Below are 17,521 nucleotides of genomic sequence, written 5' to 3'. Positions count from 1 at the left end.
GGCGCCGCCTCTCCGCCCGCCTGTGGCGACGGGGTCGCGCCCGGCCGCCGCGCCGCTGCCCCGCCGCGGGCTCCGCCACCGCTTCCGAAGCTCGCCTGTCCCCTCGGAGCCACGCGCGTAACCCTGCGGAGCGGCCCTGGCCGCCTCTGGGAAACGCGACACCCGGGTGTCCCCCGCTCCAGCCTGCCAGGGTGTCGCGAGCATCAAATCGGGGGATGGCAGGGCTGGCCCCCGGAGGTTTCAGGCCCTGCCGCCTTCCCCGCTGGGCCTCCGACCCCAGGAGAGGCCACCCTGGCTGTCGCCTTCTCCCCTTCACCCAGCCCCAGAACAAAGAGCAGAAACCCGGTTCAGAAACGGCCTCTCCAAACTCGGGGGTGGGGAGTGGAAGGAGACACCTTGAGGTTGGCCAAGGTCAGGACAGGAGAAAGGTCATAGGGGGTCTTCCCCGTGGTGTGGGGCCACCTTCGGGAGGACAGTTCTGGGTGGGGCCAGCCTGTGGTTAGGGATGCTGAGAGCTGTGGGCTTTTGGGGTGGCTTCTTCCTCCTTTCCAAGGAGTTGGGGGAACTGGGCCTCAGGACTGGGTTCTGGATTCTTCCATCAGAATGAATCCCTGCCTCCGGGGGCAGAACCCAGTGACAGGAAGTGTGTGTGTGTGTGNGGGGCTCTGGGGACTGGGCCTGCTGATTAAGGGGGGTGCTGGAGTTCCCACGCCCACCTGGGTACTGTGCCTGTCCTGCCCCTCTTGGGGGGCCTCCCTAGTTGTACGTTGAGGCATGTCTCCAGCAGGTCTTCAGAACAAGGTGACCCAGGGTCTAGGGCTCCTCCCTGGATCCCTGCTGGCCTGGGGCAGATGCCAAAGGATGTTACCTGGGCAGGGTTGCCAGTCAAAGCATCAGTTTGAATTCCCAGTTCCCAGACCCTCCTGCCTGCATGGTCCCCTTCTCTGGAAGGTCCAGTTGGGGGTGGGGGATGGAGGCTGTGGGGAGGCCTGTGGCCCTAGGCCAGCTGAAGGACCAGGCCACCAGCCCTTCCTGGCTCCTGAATTCTTAATCAGCATAAATATTTACTTCCTTCCTCCCCTTCCAGGCTCCCAGAACAGAGGAGCTTCAGGGAGGTTGGACTGGGCCTGTGTCTAAAAATAAACAGGTGGAGGGACAGGCAGACAGACAGACATAACTAGGGGATGGGGGTCAGGCAGAGGGCAGCTCCCTGCCCAGCCAGAGGGAGAGCGGAAGGGGCCCAGGTCCATCCATCACTGTCACCCACTCACCTGCCCACCTTGGGTCTGGAGTTCCCAAAGGACAGGGTGGCAGTCTGATCCCAGCCCCACCTGCATCGCTGGGAGCCCCTGGCCCATGCATGGCCTGGGGGGGCGGGGCACAAATCCAAACAGATCTGACTGCTCCCACCTGATGCAGTTCAACTGGGACAAGTCAGGTCACAGGCTGGGTCCCACGAACAAGTGTAACTGCCCCTCCTTGGGCTCCTATATTTAGCCATGTGCTGGCAGGGTCTTGGGATGTCCTCCAAGCAGAGGGTCCTATTCGAGGTAGGGGACTGCCTTGTTCCCTGTGCGCTTGTAGGGTCTTGGCAGAAAGAGAGCTTGTCAGGGGAGATGGATGGGCCAGGACTTGGGATCAGAGAAAATTGTTTAAAGTTGCTGAGGTGCATGGCCTGGAAAAAAGATGAGTGGGGACATAAGGACTGTCCTCCTGCTTCTGGCTCCATGAAGCAGCTCTGCATAGACGTGGGCAACTCTGGTTCCCAGAGAGAGAAAGGGGCGTGCGCACACACACAGCTGAAATGTATGGTCATTTACCACGTAGTGGTTACAGGGGTGTTCTGTATTAAATTATGAATACATGGATTTGGTGAATGACACGGAGTATTGCATAGTGTTGGGTTGTTTAGTGGGTAGATTTTCAGGGTGTAATCATCTCAGTTAGCAAATGCAAGGATACAGTTTGACCACATGTGGAAAGGTTGCCCCTGGAAAAAGTTTTTGAGTTTGGAGTACAGAGCTGACCTTGCTCTTAAGTGATTTTTATGTGAAAAAACACACCACTGAGAATTTCTAAGGCATGGTGAAAATACCAGAGTGAGAACTTACAATAAAAGAATATCATCACCACATATCTTATTAACCACCAGACAGAGCTGGTCCACTTCCCTCCAACCCTGTCCCTGGCCAGCCTGGCTGGGCCACAGTCTCCAGCTGCCCCCTGGTGGCAGCCCAGGGTCCTCTGGCTCCCGGGCCTACCAGCACCTCCCTTCTGGATCTCACCTGGGAGGCAAGGTCCCCTGTCTGCACCCCCATCCCTTCGGCCAGGCTCTGCACACCTCGGCCAGGCTCTACACACCTCGTCTGAGACAAGGTCTCAGCCTGCTTCCTTTGCAGGTGACCACAGCTGGCTGGGAGGCCCCACACAGCCAGCACTTGGCCATCGGTAGCAGGGAACCACTAATGGCTACCTTGAAAGACACTCATTGCTCTTCTGGTCTGGTTCTGGGTCCTCAGGCTCAAACCAGGCATGTGATCCCGAGCACGACTTTCCACTCAGTCAGAAATGACCTTTGGGACTTGGCTGACCAGTTCCTGGGAGAGCTGGCCTTGAAGCTGGTAGCTCTGTCACTTCTTAGCTCCATGACCTGAGGTGGTGTCTCTAAGATTCAGTTTAATGGCAAAATTGGCTCTCTGAGCTTTGCCTCCAGAAAAGACTTGAGGGCCGTAGACATAGGAGCTCTCAATAGGTGGTTGGTGCTCCTCATGTGACCCGGGGGCAGAGCCACTCAGAGGGTCCCCCTTCCCAGGGAGACAGTGCTCATGCTGCCGCACATCCACACCTCCCTCCCCTGGCGGCTTCCGGGGGTGCAGTCCGAGAAGCTTGAGGTCACAGTGTCACAGTCCAGCTCCTGTCCTCCCCCAGGTTCCTGCCTGAATACCAGCTTGGGAGCTCCCCACTGCCTGCAGCCACCTCCAACCCAGCCCCCCATCACCATGCACTCCTTGGACGAGCCGCTCGACCTGAAGCTGAGCATCACCAAGCTCCGGGCGGCGAGAGAAAAGCGGGAGAGGACACTGAGTGTGGTCCGGCACCGAGCTCTGCATAGGGAGCTTGGCCTGGTGGATGACAGCCCCACCCCGGGCTCTCCGGGCTCCCCGCCCTCAGGTACAGCACCCCGGGCAGGGCAGGGGGTCTCAGGCCCTGATGGAGCCGTGGCAATGGGAAGAATGTCCAAGGTGTGTCACCCAGGATGTAAGCAAGCCCCTCGCAGCTTTCAGCTTAGAGCTAGAGCTCTGTCCATTTATCCTCCCAGCAGTTTGTCTCTGGAGGTGACATGGTCCCGGGGGGGAGGCAACTGACCTGCCCAGTTCCATGGAGCTGGCACAGCAGAGCCAGGATTCAAAGTAGGCCTCAGGGAGGACTTGGAGGAGCTGGTAAGGGGGAGTAGGGGATTCACAAGAGGTGACTGAGGCCCTGTGACCAAACTCCTGGGCTGTGAGGCAGCGTGGCTGGTCCATCAGGTCTGTGCAGATTGGGGACTGAGCCCAGCAAGTGCTTCTCAGGGTGCCTGGGACTCAGGACTTCCACTCTGCTTCCCCTAGCCCCTGAAAACCAGACCCACCATGTCTGAGCTAGAAGGCTCTGGAAGCAGCCTGGCCCAAACCCTTCCTGTTACAGAAGGGCACAGTGAGGCAGGATGAGGCCCAGGAAAAGTCAGGAAGGTCCCTACCTGCCAGGATGACAGCAAGCCAGGAGCCTGGCCTCAAGTTCCTGTTCAGTGGGTGCTTTCCACTTCCTGTCTTACCCAAGGGCTGAACTGTCATGGTGGCAAAAGTCACATTTGTCCGTTGTGCAGGCTGCTGCTCAGATGCTTGGGATCCTGGGGTGGTCTGGGGGTGTGGCTGGTGTCTGCTTCCAGGGTCATGGTGGGGGATTCGGAGGAGTCCCAGCTCCAGCACTCCTGAATACTGCTTCTCCCTTAGGCTTCCTGCTGAACCCCAAGTTCCCTGAGAAGGTAGAGGGACGCTTTTCGGCAGCCCCTCTGGTGGACCTCAGCTTGTCACCACCGTCTGGGCTGGATTCCCCCAATGGCAGCAGCTCGCTGTCCCCTGAGCGCCAGGGCAACGGAGACCTGCCTGCAGTGCCCACTGCTCCGGTAAGGAGGGCATGTGGGTTCTGGAAAAGAGGCGTATGGGTTTCCTGGAAAGGACCACAAACTGGGTGGCTTAGAACAACAGAGATGTATTACTCTGCCACAGTTCTTGGAAGCTCAAGTCTGAAATCAAGGTATTGATAGGGCTGTGTTCCCTCTGAAGGCTCTGGGCAAGAATCTTTCCTCACTCCTTTCCAGCTTCTGGTGGCTCCCGGTGTCCCAGGCCTCATAACTGCGTCATTCTGATCGCTGCCTCTGGTGCCGCCTTGCCTTCTTCCCTCTGTTGTATCTCTGAGTTCAGATCTCCCTTTCTCTTATGAAGACATCCATCACTGGATTTAGTTCTCCCCAATCCAGTATGGCTTTTTTTTTTTTTTTTGAAAGGGAGAGACAGAAGTGGGGTGAGGGAGAAAGGGAGAAAGAGAGAGTGGGGGTGGGGGTAGAGGGGAGAGAGAGAGAGCAGGGGTGGGGTTTAGAGAGGGAGAGAGAGATTGGGGGTGGGAAAGAGTGGGAGTGAGGGGTAGAGGGAGGGAGTGGGGGTGGGGGGAGAGGGAGAGAGCAGGGGTGAGGGCTAGAGAGGGAGAGTGAGCCAGGGTGAGGGTAGAGGGGCAGAGAGAGAGTGGGGGGGCAGAGAAAGAGAATCTTTTTTTTTTTTTTTTTTTAAGATTTTATTTATTTGAGAGAGACTGAGATACTGAGAGAGCACAAGCAGGGCCAGGGGCAGAGGGAGAAGCAGACTCCCCACTGAGCAGGGAGCCTGACATGGGGCTCGATCCCAGGATCATATGATCCCATAAGATCCCTGGGATCATAACCTGAGCCGAAGGCAGAGGCTGAAGTGCAGCTACCCAGGCGCCCCAGGAAGAGAGAGAATCTTAAGCAGGCCCTATGCCCAGTGCAGAGCTGAAGCCGGGTTTAATCTCATGACCCTGAGATCATGACCTGAGGTGAAATCGAGAGTCAGACACTTAACCAGCTGAGTCACCCAGGTGCTGCCAGTATGACTTCTTAACTTGACTGCATCTGCAAAGACCCTATTTCCAATTGGGGTCACACCCACAGGTACAGGAGGTTGGGACTGGGACATGTCCTCGTGGGGGACAGTTCAACCACTCAACCTGCCACATAAGGAGACAGGGGGGTCTGGGCCTGGTGGCCCAGCAGGGACCACTGACCTGCTCTGCCTTTCCACTGTCCCCCAGGACTTCCAGCCATTGCGCTATCTGGAGGGTGTCCCCAGTTCTTTCCAGTTCTTCCTGCCTCTGGGCTCTGGGGGGGCCCTGCACCTGCCTGCTTCCTCCTTCCTCACCGCCCCCAAGGACAAGTGCCTCTCACCAGAGCTCCCCCTGCCCAAACAGCTGGTGTGTCGCTGGGCCAAGGTGAGTGGGGGGCTGGGAAGAGGGGGGCCGCCGGGGTGGGTGGCCCCACTCAGACTCAGAACGCTCCCCGGCCCCACAGTGTAACCAGCTCTTCGAGCTCCTGCAAGACCTGGTGGATCACGTCAACGACTACCATGTCAAGCCCGAGAAGGACGCAGGGTACTGCTGTCACTGGGAGGGCTGTGCCCGCCATGGCCGAGGCTTCAACGCCAGGTGAGGGAGGGTAAGGGGGGCCGTGGGGGGCCGGGAGGGAGTGGCTCGGGTGTCTGGCGGGCTGAGTCGAGCTCCCCTGTGCCCTCCCTGGAGCAGGTACAAGATGCTCATCCACATCCGCACACACACCAACGAGAAGCCGCACCGCTGCCCCACCTGCAGCAAGAGCTTCTCACGCCTGGAGAATCTAAAGATCCACAACCGCTCGCACACAGGTGAGCGGCCAGCGGGGGCTGGGCGGCGGAGAGGTGAGCAACACTTCTCGAGTGCCACGGCTGGGTGAAGCCTCTCCTGTGGGTGTGCCCCTCAGTGTCCACTCCTGGAGCATGGACATCAATGTCACTGTCGTCAGTGTCACCGTCCCACGGATGCGAGGCGGCCACGCACGCTCCTTGCTATGCTCCAGCACGCAGTGGGGCCAGCACTGGTGACAGAGGCACGCACCTCATTTTAAATTTCCTAATCGCAAAATCACAAAACAAAACAAAATCCTAATTGCCACATTAAAGAAAGGACAAAGGAACAGGTGAAATGAATTGTAATATTTTCTTGAATCTGATATATTAAAAAGTTATCAGTGAGACACTGGGATTAACTTTGTACGAAGTCTGGAATCAGTCCGGTGTGTATCTTTCCCCTCACTCACAGCACATCTCAGTGGGGGCCAGACACACTTCAAAGGCGCACGGCCTCCAGTGGCTGCCAGACATGTAGTCAGTCTGGAAGCATTCTGCTGTACCAGGACCAGATATAGCGCAGAGGACATTCCTGCAGTGCTCACTAAGGGCCACCTCCCAGGAGGGTCTTCTGGAAGTATATAAGCAGACTTACGGTCCTGCCTGTTGAAGTGGTCACTGTCATCCCCAATTTGGAGCACAGGATTGAGGCCAAAGGCACACAGCCAGGCCACAGTAGAGCTGGGGGTGACCAGGCTGGCTTCTCAGTGGCTGTGCCCTGCTGTCCCCACCTGGGATCAGATCTCATGCCAGGTGCTGGGGACACCATCCCCCACATCAGACAGTCCGTGCTCTCAGCGGGATCTCGGTCTAGGGTGAGGGGTCTGGGGCTGCCCGGTGTGCGGCTGGGGTTGGGAGATTGGGCTACGAAGAGGCCCCTCACGCCCTCCCCCCCTGCAGGTGAGAAGCCCTACGTCTGCCCCTATGAGGGCTGCAACAAGCGCTACTCCAACTCCAGCGACCGCTTCAAGCATACGCGCACCCACTACGTGGACAAGCCCTACTACTGCAAGATGCCCGGCTGCCACAAGCGCTACACGGACCCCAGCTCGCTGCGCAAGCACATCAAGGCCCACGGCCACTTCGTGTCTCACGAGCAGCAAGAGCTTCTGCAACTACGCCCGCCCCCCAAACCACCGCTGCCCACCCCTGACGGCAGCCCCTATGTCAGTGGGGCCCAGATCATCATCCCCAACCCTGCTGCCCTTTTCGGAGGCCCTGGCCTGCCCGGCCTGCCCCTGCCCCTGGCACCTGGCCCCCTTGACCTCAGTGCCCTGGCCTGTGGCAATGGTGGGGGTGGTGGGGGGGCAGGGGGCATGGGCCCAGGGCTGCCGGGCCCCGTCTTGCCCCTCAATCTGGCCAAGAACCCGCTGCTGCCCTCACCCTTTGGGGCTGGTGGACTGGGCCTGCCTGTGGTCTCCCTCCTCGCTGGCTCCGCTGGCGGCAAGGCCGAGGGGGAGAAGGGGCGTGGGGCAGTGCCAGCCAGGTCTCTGGGCATGGAGGGCCGCAAGACGCCCCTGGAGAGAACTGAGAGCAGCCGCTCCCGGCCAAGCCCTGATGGACTTCCCCTGTTGCCAGGCACCGTGCTGGACTTGTCCACGGGTGTCAACTCGGCGGCCAGCAGCCCAGAGGCACTCGCTCCTGGTTGGGTGGTCATCCCGCCGGGCTCCGTGCTGCTCAAGCCAGCCGTGGTGAACTAAACCCACCTGGTGGACAGCTACCCGAAGCCCAGCTAGCCGCTCCCGACCCTGCCCCTGACGAACGGAAACTCTTCTGCGAAATAGCAATAATGTCCTCCTGCCCCTGGGGCCTGGTTGGCTGTACCCCCCAGGCAGACACAGCCCCAGACAAGCTGGGCAGCAAGGATGGTGCTAGAAGGTCATCGGTGGTGTCCCAGGCTCCGGAGGGGGAGCTGGTCCTGCCAGCCAGGGAGAGCTGTGCTCCTGGGTGCTGAGGCCTCGCTTACCTCTGGCCCTCCCCCTCCCCTGTCCCCTCCACCTAGCCCTCAGTCTCCCTGGTCCTCCCCCCCCCCTCGTGCCTCCCTCATCCAGGTGCCAGCCTGGGTAGGTCACCCTCCCTGCCTGCCTTGCCTACCTGCCAGCCATGTCCCCGTCCTGCGTAGCCTCTCTGGGCCCCTGCTCTGAGGGCTTCTTGGACCCCTTTCCCTCTGGCCCACTCTCCAGAGGGAGAGCAAGACAGACGCAGGCAAAGCCACAGGAAGAAGCCACCTTATCCCTATGACAAGGCGCCTCCAAACTCAGAGAGGGAGGCCCGCTCTGCCAGCTGCCCCTCACCACTAGCCCGTCCAAAAATAGCACTACCTGAGGGTCGGCCCCTCTTCTGGGCTGGATGCTCTGCAAAGTGAGGGGACTGCTGACCACTCACCTGCCCCTTCACTGTTGGGCCTTCTCCCTCTACTTTCAGGGAGCCCTGGGAGTGTGGGCAGTGGAGCCCTGAGCGAGGAGGCGGAGATGCCAGGACCCTGGGCCCTCACCTGGCTCGGGGAACAGGCAGGGCAGGGCCTAGCCTGGGGCAGTGCCACTCTGCACAAGGGACTATGGAGGCTTGCAGGGTGTCAGGAGATGGGAGGCTGGCTGGGGACAACCCCAGGCTGAGACACAGCTCCCATTCTGGGGGTGCCAAGTCACAGCCAGCACACAGGGGAGGTATGGCTCCAGGCCAGGGCTGGGCATGGGAGCTTTCCAGAGGCCATGGACTGAAAACCCTGGACTTAGAGGGGTGGAGAAGCAAATAAGGATGGCCACGGGAGGGCCCAAGCCCTTTGCCTGGGAAGGGGAAGCTGGAGGGAGGAGCCTGGATTCACGACATGGCTGTTTCCTTTGGCTTTTCCCAGCTGAGCCTCTGTCCTAGAGGTGTCCCCACCCCTGTCCACCACCTCCTCTGTGGCACGGGCTGGAATAAGCTAAGGATGCTGGTGCTCCATGTGCCCCACAGCCCATTGCCCCATCCCACCAGGCCCCCCGGGGTTGCAGCATATGCTTCTCCCCCGACCCTGAGCCCTCGCTGCTCCCTCCCTGGGGGCGGCCTGGTGCCGCCATCTGGGAGGCGCTGGCCCAGCAGTCAGGATTCCTGGCTCAGCCACACAACCAAGCACTCCATTTCCCCTGCTGTAGAACAGGGAGCTGCAGGCCAGCAGTGGGGTCGTCAGTAGCCCTGCAGACTCCACCCTTTCCTGGACTGCCCTTCTGTCCTAGAGGGGTCACCCTGACCTGGCCTGCCTGACAGGGCCTGGCAGTGCTGGCTCTGCCCCTTGAAGGGGCTGTGAGCAGAGCAGGAGGGAGCTGGTCTCCTTTCTTTGGGCCCCACCCAGGACCCAGGCCTTAAGTCCCCAGTTGGGGGTGAGGGCTCTGAGACTCAAGCCCAGGGAGCAGAGGAACAGGGCACTGGAAGGTGACATTAGCTCAGCATGTGACTTGGTGACAGACCAGGCTCGAAAGGGCTGGTGTATGTGTTGTTGTTGTGGGTTTGTTGTTGCACATTCCAGGATATCAGTATTTTAACAGGTTCTAAGTGCCTTTCTATCGTAGCTTATGTTTTTCCTCCTCTTGGCTCCACTGCTGTTAGCATAGAGTTTAAAAAAAAAAAAAAGATAAGCTAATGACTATAACAATATATTCCTCCATGTGAGAGGAAGTTTATAAAGAAACAATAAAAGTGAGTTGCAAAGATGGTTTCTGTCTTGGCGTGCCATGAGCAGAGCCACCCTGCTTGAGAACTCCGACCATCCCTGTGCCTGGTCTGGGTCACCCGCTCCCAGAATGCAGCACCCAGGGGCCCCATTCTGGGACTTCCTTCCAATCCTGCGGCAGCGACAACTGCCAGATCTGCTGCTGGGAGCTGGGAGGGGGTAGGTGCTGAGGGAGAGGAGATGAAGATTCTAGATGAAGCATTATGGGCTCAGGTCCTCACCCTGCCACCACCTGCTGTGACTTTGTGAGAGCCTTCATTCTGGGGGAGACACAACTCCCTGGCCTCGGTCCAAAGAGAGTGTGGCAAAGACTTCTCTTTCCCGGCCACACTGGCGCATTCCACCCAGATTCCAGAGATGCTACAGTGAAACCCAGCTCAGGGAGAGGCAGCCTGTGGCAGAGCTGCGGGTGCAGGGCTCTGTACCAGGTGAGAAGGGTGAGGGAGTCCTGAAGACAGTGATGCTGCAGGAGGGGCCTGGCGTGGGTGCTGTGATAGCAGGAGTGGCTGTGGCCGGTCCGTGACAGCTCAGTGGGCAGGCCTGAACTGGCTGGCTCCTGGCCAACCTCACCCATCCTAACCCTTCGGGGTGTCAAGGGTATGTTAACAGGGATGTAGTGCCTCTGCCTCCCCCTCCCCGCTGGCAGGAAGAGCAGCCTGCCTTCTGGAATCTGGATGTGTGCATCGAGAAATGCGGAAAAGACATTTATTACCAAACTATAAATTAGAGGAGGTGGCAGGGTGCAGCAGGACGAGCTGAGTGGTCACGTTTTGGGCATCTGTTCCTTCTCTCTGTCCTCCTGGGCCTGAATCCTGAGCTCCTCCTGCAGGCGTTCCCAGGCTCGGACCACCTGGGGAGGGAGTTAGAACCAGGCAGGGCAGTGAGTGGGACAGGCCTCTGCCCTTCCCAGTCCGCCCAGAGCAGTGAGCATGTCTGAGCTAAGAGCCTAGGAAACAAGTAACTCCTTTACCAGTGCCCAGCGGGGGACAGGGCCCAGGCACACCCTGCTGTCCACCAGCTAGTGGTCCTGTTCCCTCAAAGCTATGGCTGGTGGGAGGGCCACTGTCCAGGGTGACACAGGGCCAAGGCCAATTCAGCCCAACTGGCTAGGCTTTATAGAGCTGAGGCAGCTGGAGGGAGTGGCAGTTTCGGGGGGCCTCCCCGAGGCTGGGGCACCAAGGAAGGGCCCGTCACACCTTCCTGCCTGCCAGGCTCTGAACTGCTTAGAAACAAGGGACCCTAGTGAGAAAAGGCCCCTTGGCTTGCCCTTCTCCCAGCATCAAAGAGCACTCACCTTGGACTGCAGGTAGAAGGAGCCACCCACGGATTTATCGTTTACCTTGAATAGGTGTTCGTAGTTCTGTAGGGGAGGGGAGACGGTGAGAGGTTGTGAGGTCTCTGGGTTACAGAGGCAGGGGAAGCTAGGAAATGACAAAGAAGGAAAGCCAAAGGGTTCAACCCTGATGCCCCGCATGGCTCACTATGCAACTCCGGACACTGTCACTGCTAGGGCACAGAGAAGTGGACAGGTGCCCACTGGGGGAAGGAGCTCTGTCTCTGCCACTGCCTGCCTTGGGCCTAAAAACAAAGGAGTGACAAGCAGCTCCCGCAACCTGGGAGTCCAAGCTGGCAGCAGCCACAGCCTCCACACTTGTCCCTTTCCTCCAGGCCACCTTCACTCCTGATCCTGGCGGCCTGACCCCTCAGCCTGCCATTCTGGTCTGCCCAGGCAAGACCTGTCTCAGAGCCAGCCTTATAGTCTTACCTTCTGGATCTCCTCGGGGCTCAGCCTGGAGACATTGAGAATCTGCTGGGCCTCCTGGAGGCTGAGGCCGGACAAGCTGGAGGCAGCTGCAGACTGGTGTCCAGCACGTCCTCGAGCGTTAGCTGCTGCCCGGCTGGGCTGTGTGGACACACGGGTGAGAGCTCAGCCCTCAGCAGCCCAAAGCTTCCCCTGGGCCTTCCACGTGGGCAGCTCGGCCTGCCAGGTGGCATGGGAGAAGACACACGCAGGGATGGGATGCATCCCTTCTCCAGGAGTGGGTTTCTTGCGGCGGGGGNGGGGGGGGGGGGGGGGGGTGTATGAAGTGAAGACAAATTGACCCCACTGGAGAATAGGGGCAGGTTCTGGTCCACCCTGGTGTCTGGTCCCCAAAACCGTGAGATGGCCCTGTCCCTCTTCTCTCCCCTACCCTCTCATCCCAAGCGACAGCAAGTTGGGGAGCTTTAGGCGACAATGGGAAGCAGGGTGAAGCTGCAGGCAGGAAGAGGCAGTAATAGCTCAGTTGAGACCTGGCTGCCCACCAGTCACCTAGGCCACCAAAGCAGGTGGCTCAGGTGACCTCTTCCCTTTCACTGACCCTAGAATCAGAAGCCATTAAACTTTTCCTTAAAGGGTCAAAGAGTAAATGTTTTAGGCTTTGCAGGCCAATTAATTCTGTGATGCAACTGCTTGACTCTGCCTTGTAAGCAGCCAGAGGGTATGGCTGTGTTCCACTAAAACTTTATTTACAAAAACAGATGGCCAGGTGAACCAGCTTATGTTCATGTCAACCAGGTTTCCCTTTCATAAGAATGTCCCAAAATTCAAAGATGCCCCCCACCCCCCGGGAAATGCCCCCGGCTGCCAGAACCCCAGGCTGCAGAGGGTCCCTGCATTCACTATGGGCCCATGGTGAGCGGCCACAGATAGGAAAATGTGACCTGGGCAGTAACTCCCAGCCCAGGGGGAGCCAGGGGCTCACGCTTACCTGCGAACTCCTGCCGCAGGGCCCGGGCAAAGGCCCTGCCCACCACCTGCACCCCCATCACAATGATCTGGGCCAGGTATTTGGCCTGTGGGCAAAGCAGGTACCTGGTTAGCAGGTTGCATTCTCCAGAGATGGGACCCTGGAAAAGGCTGCTGAGTGGCAAGGTCTCTGAGGTAACGAAGCACAGAGCAGCAGCCACAGGCAACTTCTTCCAAAGTACCCTGATAAAGAGCCTCTGCTTTGGGTGGCTTCAGGTGTTCACTGGCTGGATGACTGTAGGTGAACCTGAGGGAGTGCCCAGAGGCTGATGGGACCCCTGGACTTCAGACAGGAGGAGAGGGGCTAAGGCAATGGGGCTGCAGGGCACAGAGGCTTCAGAAGCAGCACTATGGCCTCGAGCCAGAACCAGGGGCTGGTCCCAGACCATTAACTCACCCTGCCACCCCAGGCCTTCTGCGCTTCTGAGATTGGCAGGTCCCACCTTTGTTCAACCAGCAGGGAAACTCCGGGAGCCTGGAGCCAACTCAATTCTCAGGAGACTGCTCACCACCACTCCAATCAACACAACAAAAGTGAACAAAACTCTCCACCTTCAAGCAGCAAAAAGCTCAGGGGGTGGGGGTGGGGGCATTTAGACGAGGATACCAAGAGCCAACTGCTGAGGGAGAGCAGGACTGGCCACCAGTTCCTCCAATGGTTCAAACACTGCAGAGTCAGCTAAGCTCTGCTCAGCACCCTGCCTACAAGGATACACGGAAGCCAGCCGTGCCCTCAGAGCTCCTGCACACTGACCCGGCCCGGCAGGGAAAGCGTCTATAGTGGCGCAGCACAGTTTTCTACCCTGAGACGGCACGGTTCAATGCACCACTGAGGCACAGAGAGTCTCATGAGGCACACCCAGGAGTGCAGAAAGGCAATGGAGGGAAGCCACAAGATGAGGTGGAAACTCTGGGAAAAGATATTTCTACTGGGCTAGGTTTTGAGGGCAGGTAGAATCACAATGGGAGTACTGGGGCTTTCTAGGCAGAGGGACCAGAGGGAGCCCAACAGAACAAAGTGTAAAGGTTGTCCTGGGAGCAGCCAAGAGCATAGGCGACTTGTAAAGTCATTAGAGTTAAGCCTAAAAAGGTGGCTGAGATAGGAAACTGTATAGACTTGACTGAGAACAGAGATTCCATACGGACAGCACATATGGACATGGACAGGTGTGTGCGATGGTATAAATGTGGGCGTGCAGAGGACCTGGAGAGGTCTGACACTCTGCAGCCTGACACTGCTCACAGGCACACCTCAGTGGTTTCCCTTTCTCTTCTTCGCACTTGTCTGTAGTCTGACGTTCTGTCAGTCAACAAGTATCAATTGAACCTGGGTGCCAGTCACTGTGCCAATCACATTCTAGTTACTGTGCCATTTAACCCAAAAACTCAAGACACCGAGGCACAGAGAGGTTTAAAGATCAGCCTGAGGACACAGCTAGTACTCAAAGGGAAGGCGGGCAGGAAACCCCAGATCGGTGCTCTTAGCCATGGCATCTCCAGGCTGCCCACCCCACACTGGATCCTGCAGGAAGGGCAACTGAGCAACCTGACAAGGATCAAGGACCCAACCTGGAGGCCAAAGAAAGGCTCCTCAGATTCCAGCGGAATCCGGACCCCAGAACTGGCCTTGTTTGGCTTCCAATGAACGTGCCCTTACAGGCAGGGGGGGATGTTGGTTCTGGGACGTCAGCAGTAATTAATAAATTGGAAGTGGGTTTGGATTTCACAAGTAAGTAAAAATTCATAACCCCTGTATTTCACACCAGAAAGCAAAGCTCGGTAAGGACTCTCTCCAGTGATCAAGGGGAGGGGGCGCGGCTGCAGCCAGCTGTGCTGCAGGTCTCAAGACAAACAACGGGCACACTGCAGGTTGGGAAGTCTCCCAACTTCCTCCTCCGTGCCCAAAGCCCTTCCAAAGAGGGACAGGAGGTTCCCAGATGGACTGCTGGTCCTGTCTGAGGAATGGAGAGGCTGACAGGCCAACAGGTGTCAGAGGGTTCCCTTGGCCTGCACACCCTTCAAGCCTCAGACCATACCTTCATCTGCTGCCACACACCCGAGGACGGCCCCAATGCTCTGCCCATTACTGTCCAGTGACTTCTCTGCCCGGAGCGGTGGCTGTTGCTCAAAATGAACATTACGAGCTGAGAATATAACTGGGCAGCTCCCTCAGCCACCGGAGCAGGCTTCAAGCCACCGTGGCACAGTGGCCCCGTCATTCCTGCTGCCAGAGCTCCATGGCTGTAGAACAGGATGGGTAGCCTGCAGTTTCAAAGGCTACCCCGTTGGCCAAGGGAGCTGCCTGGCCGGTCCACTGAGGCCAACAAGGTTCCTGCTGGACACCTCTCCAGGGGATGAAGTGTGGCATGTGGTCATGAACAGGCAAGCTCTGGTATCATCTGTGTGCAAATCCCAGCTGCGTGCCCGGCACAAGCTCTCAGGTTCCCTCAACCTGTTTCCTCATCTGTGAAATGTGGCCAACAATAGGGCTGTCAGAGGGATTTGATGAGCTAATGCTTGTAAAGTGCCTGGCACAGAACCTGATGATACAGTAGGTGCTTAATAAATGTTTTCATTTATTACGCTTCTTTGTTTCACAAAACTTGACAATGGTCAGACACTATGGAGTAACAGAGCTTTTCCCAAGAAGGCAACTCATTTGACATATCCGCTGATTCCTCAGGGGAGAAGTCTGCAAAAAGCCAGGCTACGTGCCAAGTGCAGTGAGAAGCAGTGTGGAAAAGGAGGGAGAGGGCCGCTTTGGAGCTATAACCTGGCCTCCTGGCTTCTCTTCTTGTTAGCTGTGTGGCCTCGGGCAAATTACTCAACCTCTCTGAACCTCAGTTTTCTTATCTGCAAAATGGGGAGAACAATACCTTCCTTATAGGAGGGCTGCAAGGTCCTCAGGAGCTAATCCACATAAAACCAACCAGACAGTCAGCAGCAGGTTCAAAGCTGCCCAACAGCTGCCTTTGCTTCTGGACCAGATCCTGCTTGTCTAGAGATCAGGCACCTATTCAGTACCCAGTGCCAGCTGTGGGTCAGCTATGCTCAGAGTTCTGCCAGTGACAAGAGGTGATGAAGAGAGCCACAGGCTGAGGCCTCTCCTAGAAAGTCCCAAAACATCCCACAGTCCACTGGCTGACACTTGGGCTGGAAGACCCTGGACAAGAACAACTGGCTGACACGGCATCCAACTCAGGTCAAGCTGCCAGTCAAGGAGCAGAGGTTAGAGCCACAGGTCGCCAAGCCTGGGACCCACTGTGGATGACACGTATGCTTTCTTATTGAAGGACCAAAGCTCTGCACCTGGGGCAGATGACTACAGGCGACCATTAGGGGACACTCTGGAACGTGGCTTATCTCGTGTTAAGTGCATCAAGAAAGGAACCTGGCTTTCAGACAGACCCATGTGCAATGTTCCCTTCAAAGCCCAGTTCCAGGCTCTTGCGCTGGTGGGCAGAGACTGCCACTGAGACTCACCCCCTTCTCAAGGATGCACTGAGATAGGAAAGGGGCTTTGTTCACCCAGACCCCCTGTAAACAGCTGCTGGCATCACAACTAGGCAGGAGGACAGTCAGGACCATGGTATGCCTGGGGCCCCCCCCATGGCTGGCGTGGCAGCCCCACTGGTATCTGAATGAATGTGACAACCAGGTCACCCTCAGCAAAAACTCTATGCCCCCAGGCAGGGTTTCCAAATTCCTGTTCCTACCACTCCCTCTGCTGGAGGGCTTTGGCCATGCCCCAACACACACAACTCTCCACTGCCACTGCCTACGAATTAAGTCCACTTCTCAGGAAGGCATTCTCAGCTCACTCTGGCTACAGACGACTTCTCTGGTTTTCTCTCCTCTCACCTCTCTCCTCCCTGCAGCCACACCATTTACTTTTAAATCGGCTCTTACTTCTTTTACCCTGATGTCTCCCAATTCGTACACCATACAAGTCACTCTTCTCAAGCATTCAGTGATGTTAGCGTATTCACAAACTCTGTAAATACACCAAAAAGTACAGAATATTACTAGTTCCAGAACATTTTCATCACCCCCCAGAAACGACAGCCATTAACCTTGAATGTCCTCCCTACTACTGATACTCTGCCAAAACCCAACATCCTTCAAGACGGTACCGCTCCCCACCCCACCGAAACCTTCCCAGAACACTACCTTTTCCTGTTAATACGCTGTCCTATTTTACAGACTTGCTTGATTCCTCCTTTAGGATACAAACTCCTCCAGAGCAACATTTTACTTGGCTTTTGAGGGTGGCTCAGAGTTACATGCAAGAATGCATGAGAGGGACCTGGTTCAAGGGTTCATTGTAGGTCCTCAAAAAAACAGCAGTGACCCGTCTCAACACCCGTCTCTGACACCATTGGATGAAATGACCCTGGAGAAATCAAAATCCCTGAAATTCAGGCTCCTTCTCAGTGAAATGGGGACAAGGACAGTACCAATTTCATAAGCATTAAATGAGAGAATCCAGGTAAGGCCTCAGCTCAGGGCCTGGCCCTTGCAAGTTCTTAGGGTTAGGAAGTAGCACCCCAAACCGACTGCCTCAATCACTTGGGGGAACTTCCAGAACGTCTGGGGACTGGGCTCAGGACACTGTATTTCTAAAGGGTCCCCAGGTGACCTGTCGCAGCCAGTGTGGCTCAGGTCTGTGGACTGGCTCCAGGTGCCAACGGTACCTCAGAAACCCTCAGCTTTCGGTGTCGCGGGGCCTGCTCAAGCCCCAGGTCTGCCACTTCCTTGGCAAGGTGTCTGAGCCCGTTTCGTCAGCTTTCAAAAGGGGCGATAACGGCGACACCATCAACTAGCTGAGGGCCCGCGCAGGGGCTCCCGGGCCGGACCTGGCCTCCCGCGGGGGTTGTGGCACATGGCGACCGCCTCTGCTGGGCATTTTCCTGCCGGCCAGGCCCGCCCTGCCTTCCGGCCAAGTGGCTCTCCGTGGCCCCGCGGCCGCCAGCGCCCGCCGCGGTCCCTCCCGATGCGACGCCGCCGGACCCCGCTTCCCGCCAGGCACTCAGGCGG

The 17,521-nt window shown here is 57.6% G+C and overlaps 2 protein-coding genes across 3 annotated transcripts in view; one reads left to right on the top strand and one right to left on the bottom strand.

The window, feature by feature from the left end:
- GLIS2 (GLIS family zinc finger 2) overlaps positions 1-9,678 on the top strand; it is a 20,422-nt gene extending 10,744 nt beyond the window's left edge. Inside the window, exons 2-7 of one of the 2 annotated variants that reach the window (XM_034670462.1) lie at positions 2,929-3,171; positions 3,990-4,162; positions 5,362-5,538; positions 5,618-5,751; positions 5,848-5,966; positions 6,888-9,678. In XM_034670462.1, coding sequence (XP_034526353.1) covers positions 3,000-3,171; positions 3,990-4,162; positions 5,362-5,538; positions 5,618-5,751; positions 5,848-5,966; positions 6,888-7,687 — 1,575 coding nt within the window. In that variant the 5' untranslated portion in view covers positions 2,929-2,999 and the 3' untranslated portion in view covers positions 7,688-9,678. Of the gene's footprint in view, positions 1-2,928; positions 3,172-3,989; positions 4,163-5,361; positions 5,539-5,617; positions 5,752-5,844; positions 5,967-6,887 lie in introns of both variants that reach the window. The other variant, XM_034670461.1, reaches the window with a different exon arrangement.
- A 709-nt stretch (positions 9,679-10,387) lies between these two features.
- PAM16 (presequence translocase associated motor 16) overlaps positions 10,388-17,521 on the bottom strand; it is a 7,541-nt gene continuing 407 nt past the window's right edge. The window contains exons 2-5 of the mRNA XM_002924597.4: positions 12,447-12,531; positions 11,462-11,598; positions 10,991-11,056; positions 10,388-10,546 (exon numbers count right to left, since the gene is read on the bottom strand). Of these exons, the coding sequence (XP_002924643.1) occupies positions 10,460-10,546; positions 10,991-11,056; positions 11,462-11,598; positions 12,447-12,531 (375 nt within the window). The 3' untranslated portion in view covers positions 10,388-10,459. The remainder of the gene's footprint in view (positions 10,547-10,990; positions 11,057-11,461; positions 11,599-12,446; positions 12,532-17,521) is intronic.

The sequence above is a fragment of the Ailuropoda melanoleuca genome, chromosome 10 (genome assembly GCF_002007445.2).
Source record: "Ailuropoda melanoleuca isolate Jingjing chromosome 10, ASM200744v2, whole genome shotgun sequence".
Classification (NCBI taxonomy): Eukaryota; Metazoa; Chordata; class Mammalia; order Carnivora; family Ursidae; genus Ailuropoda; species Ailuropoda melanoleuca.
The sequence above is the reverse complement of the archived record's forward strand: the minus strand, read 5'-3'. Positions and strand labels throughout refer to the sequence as shown.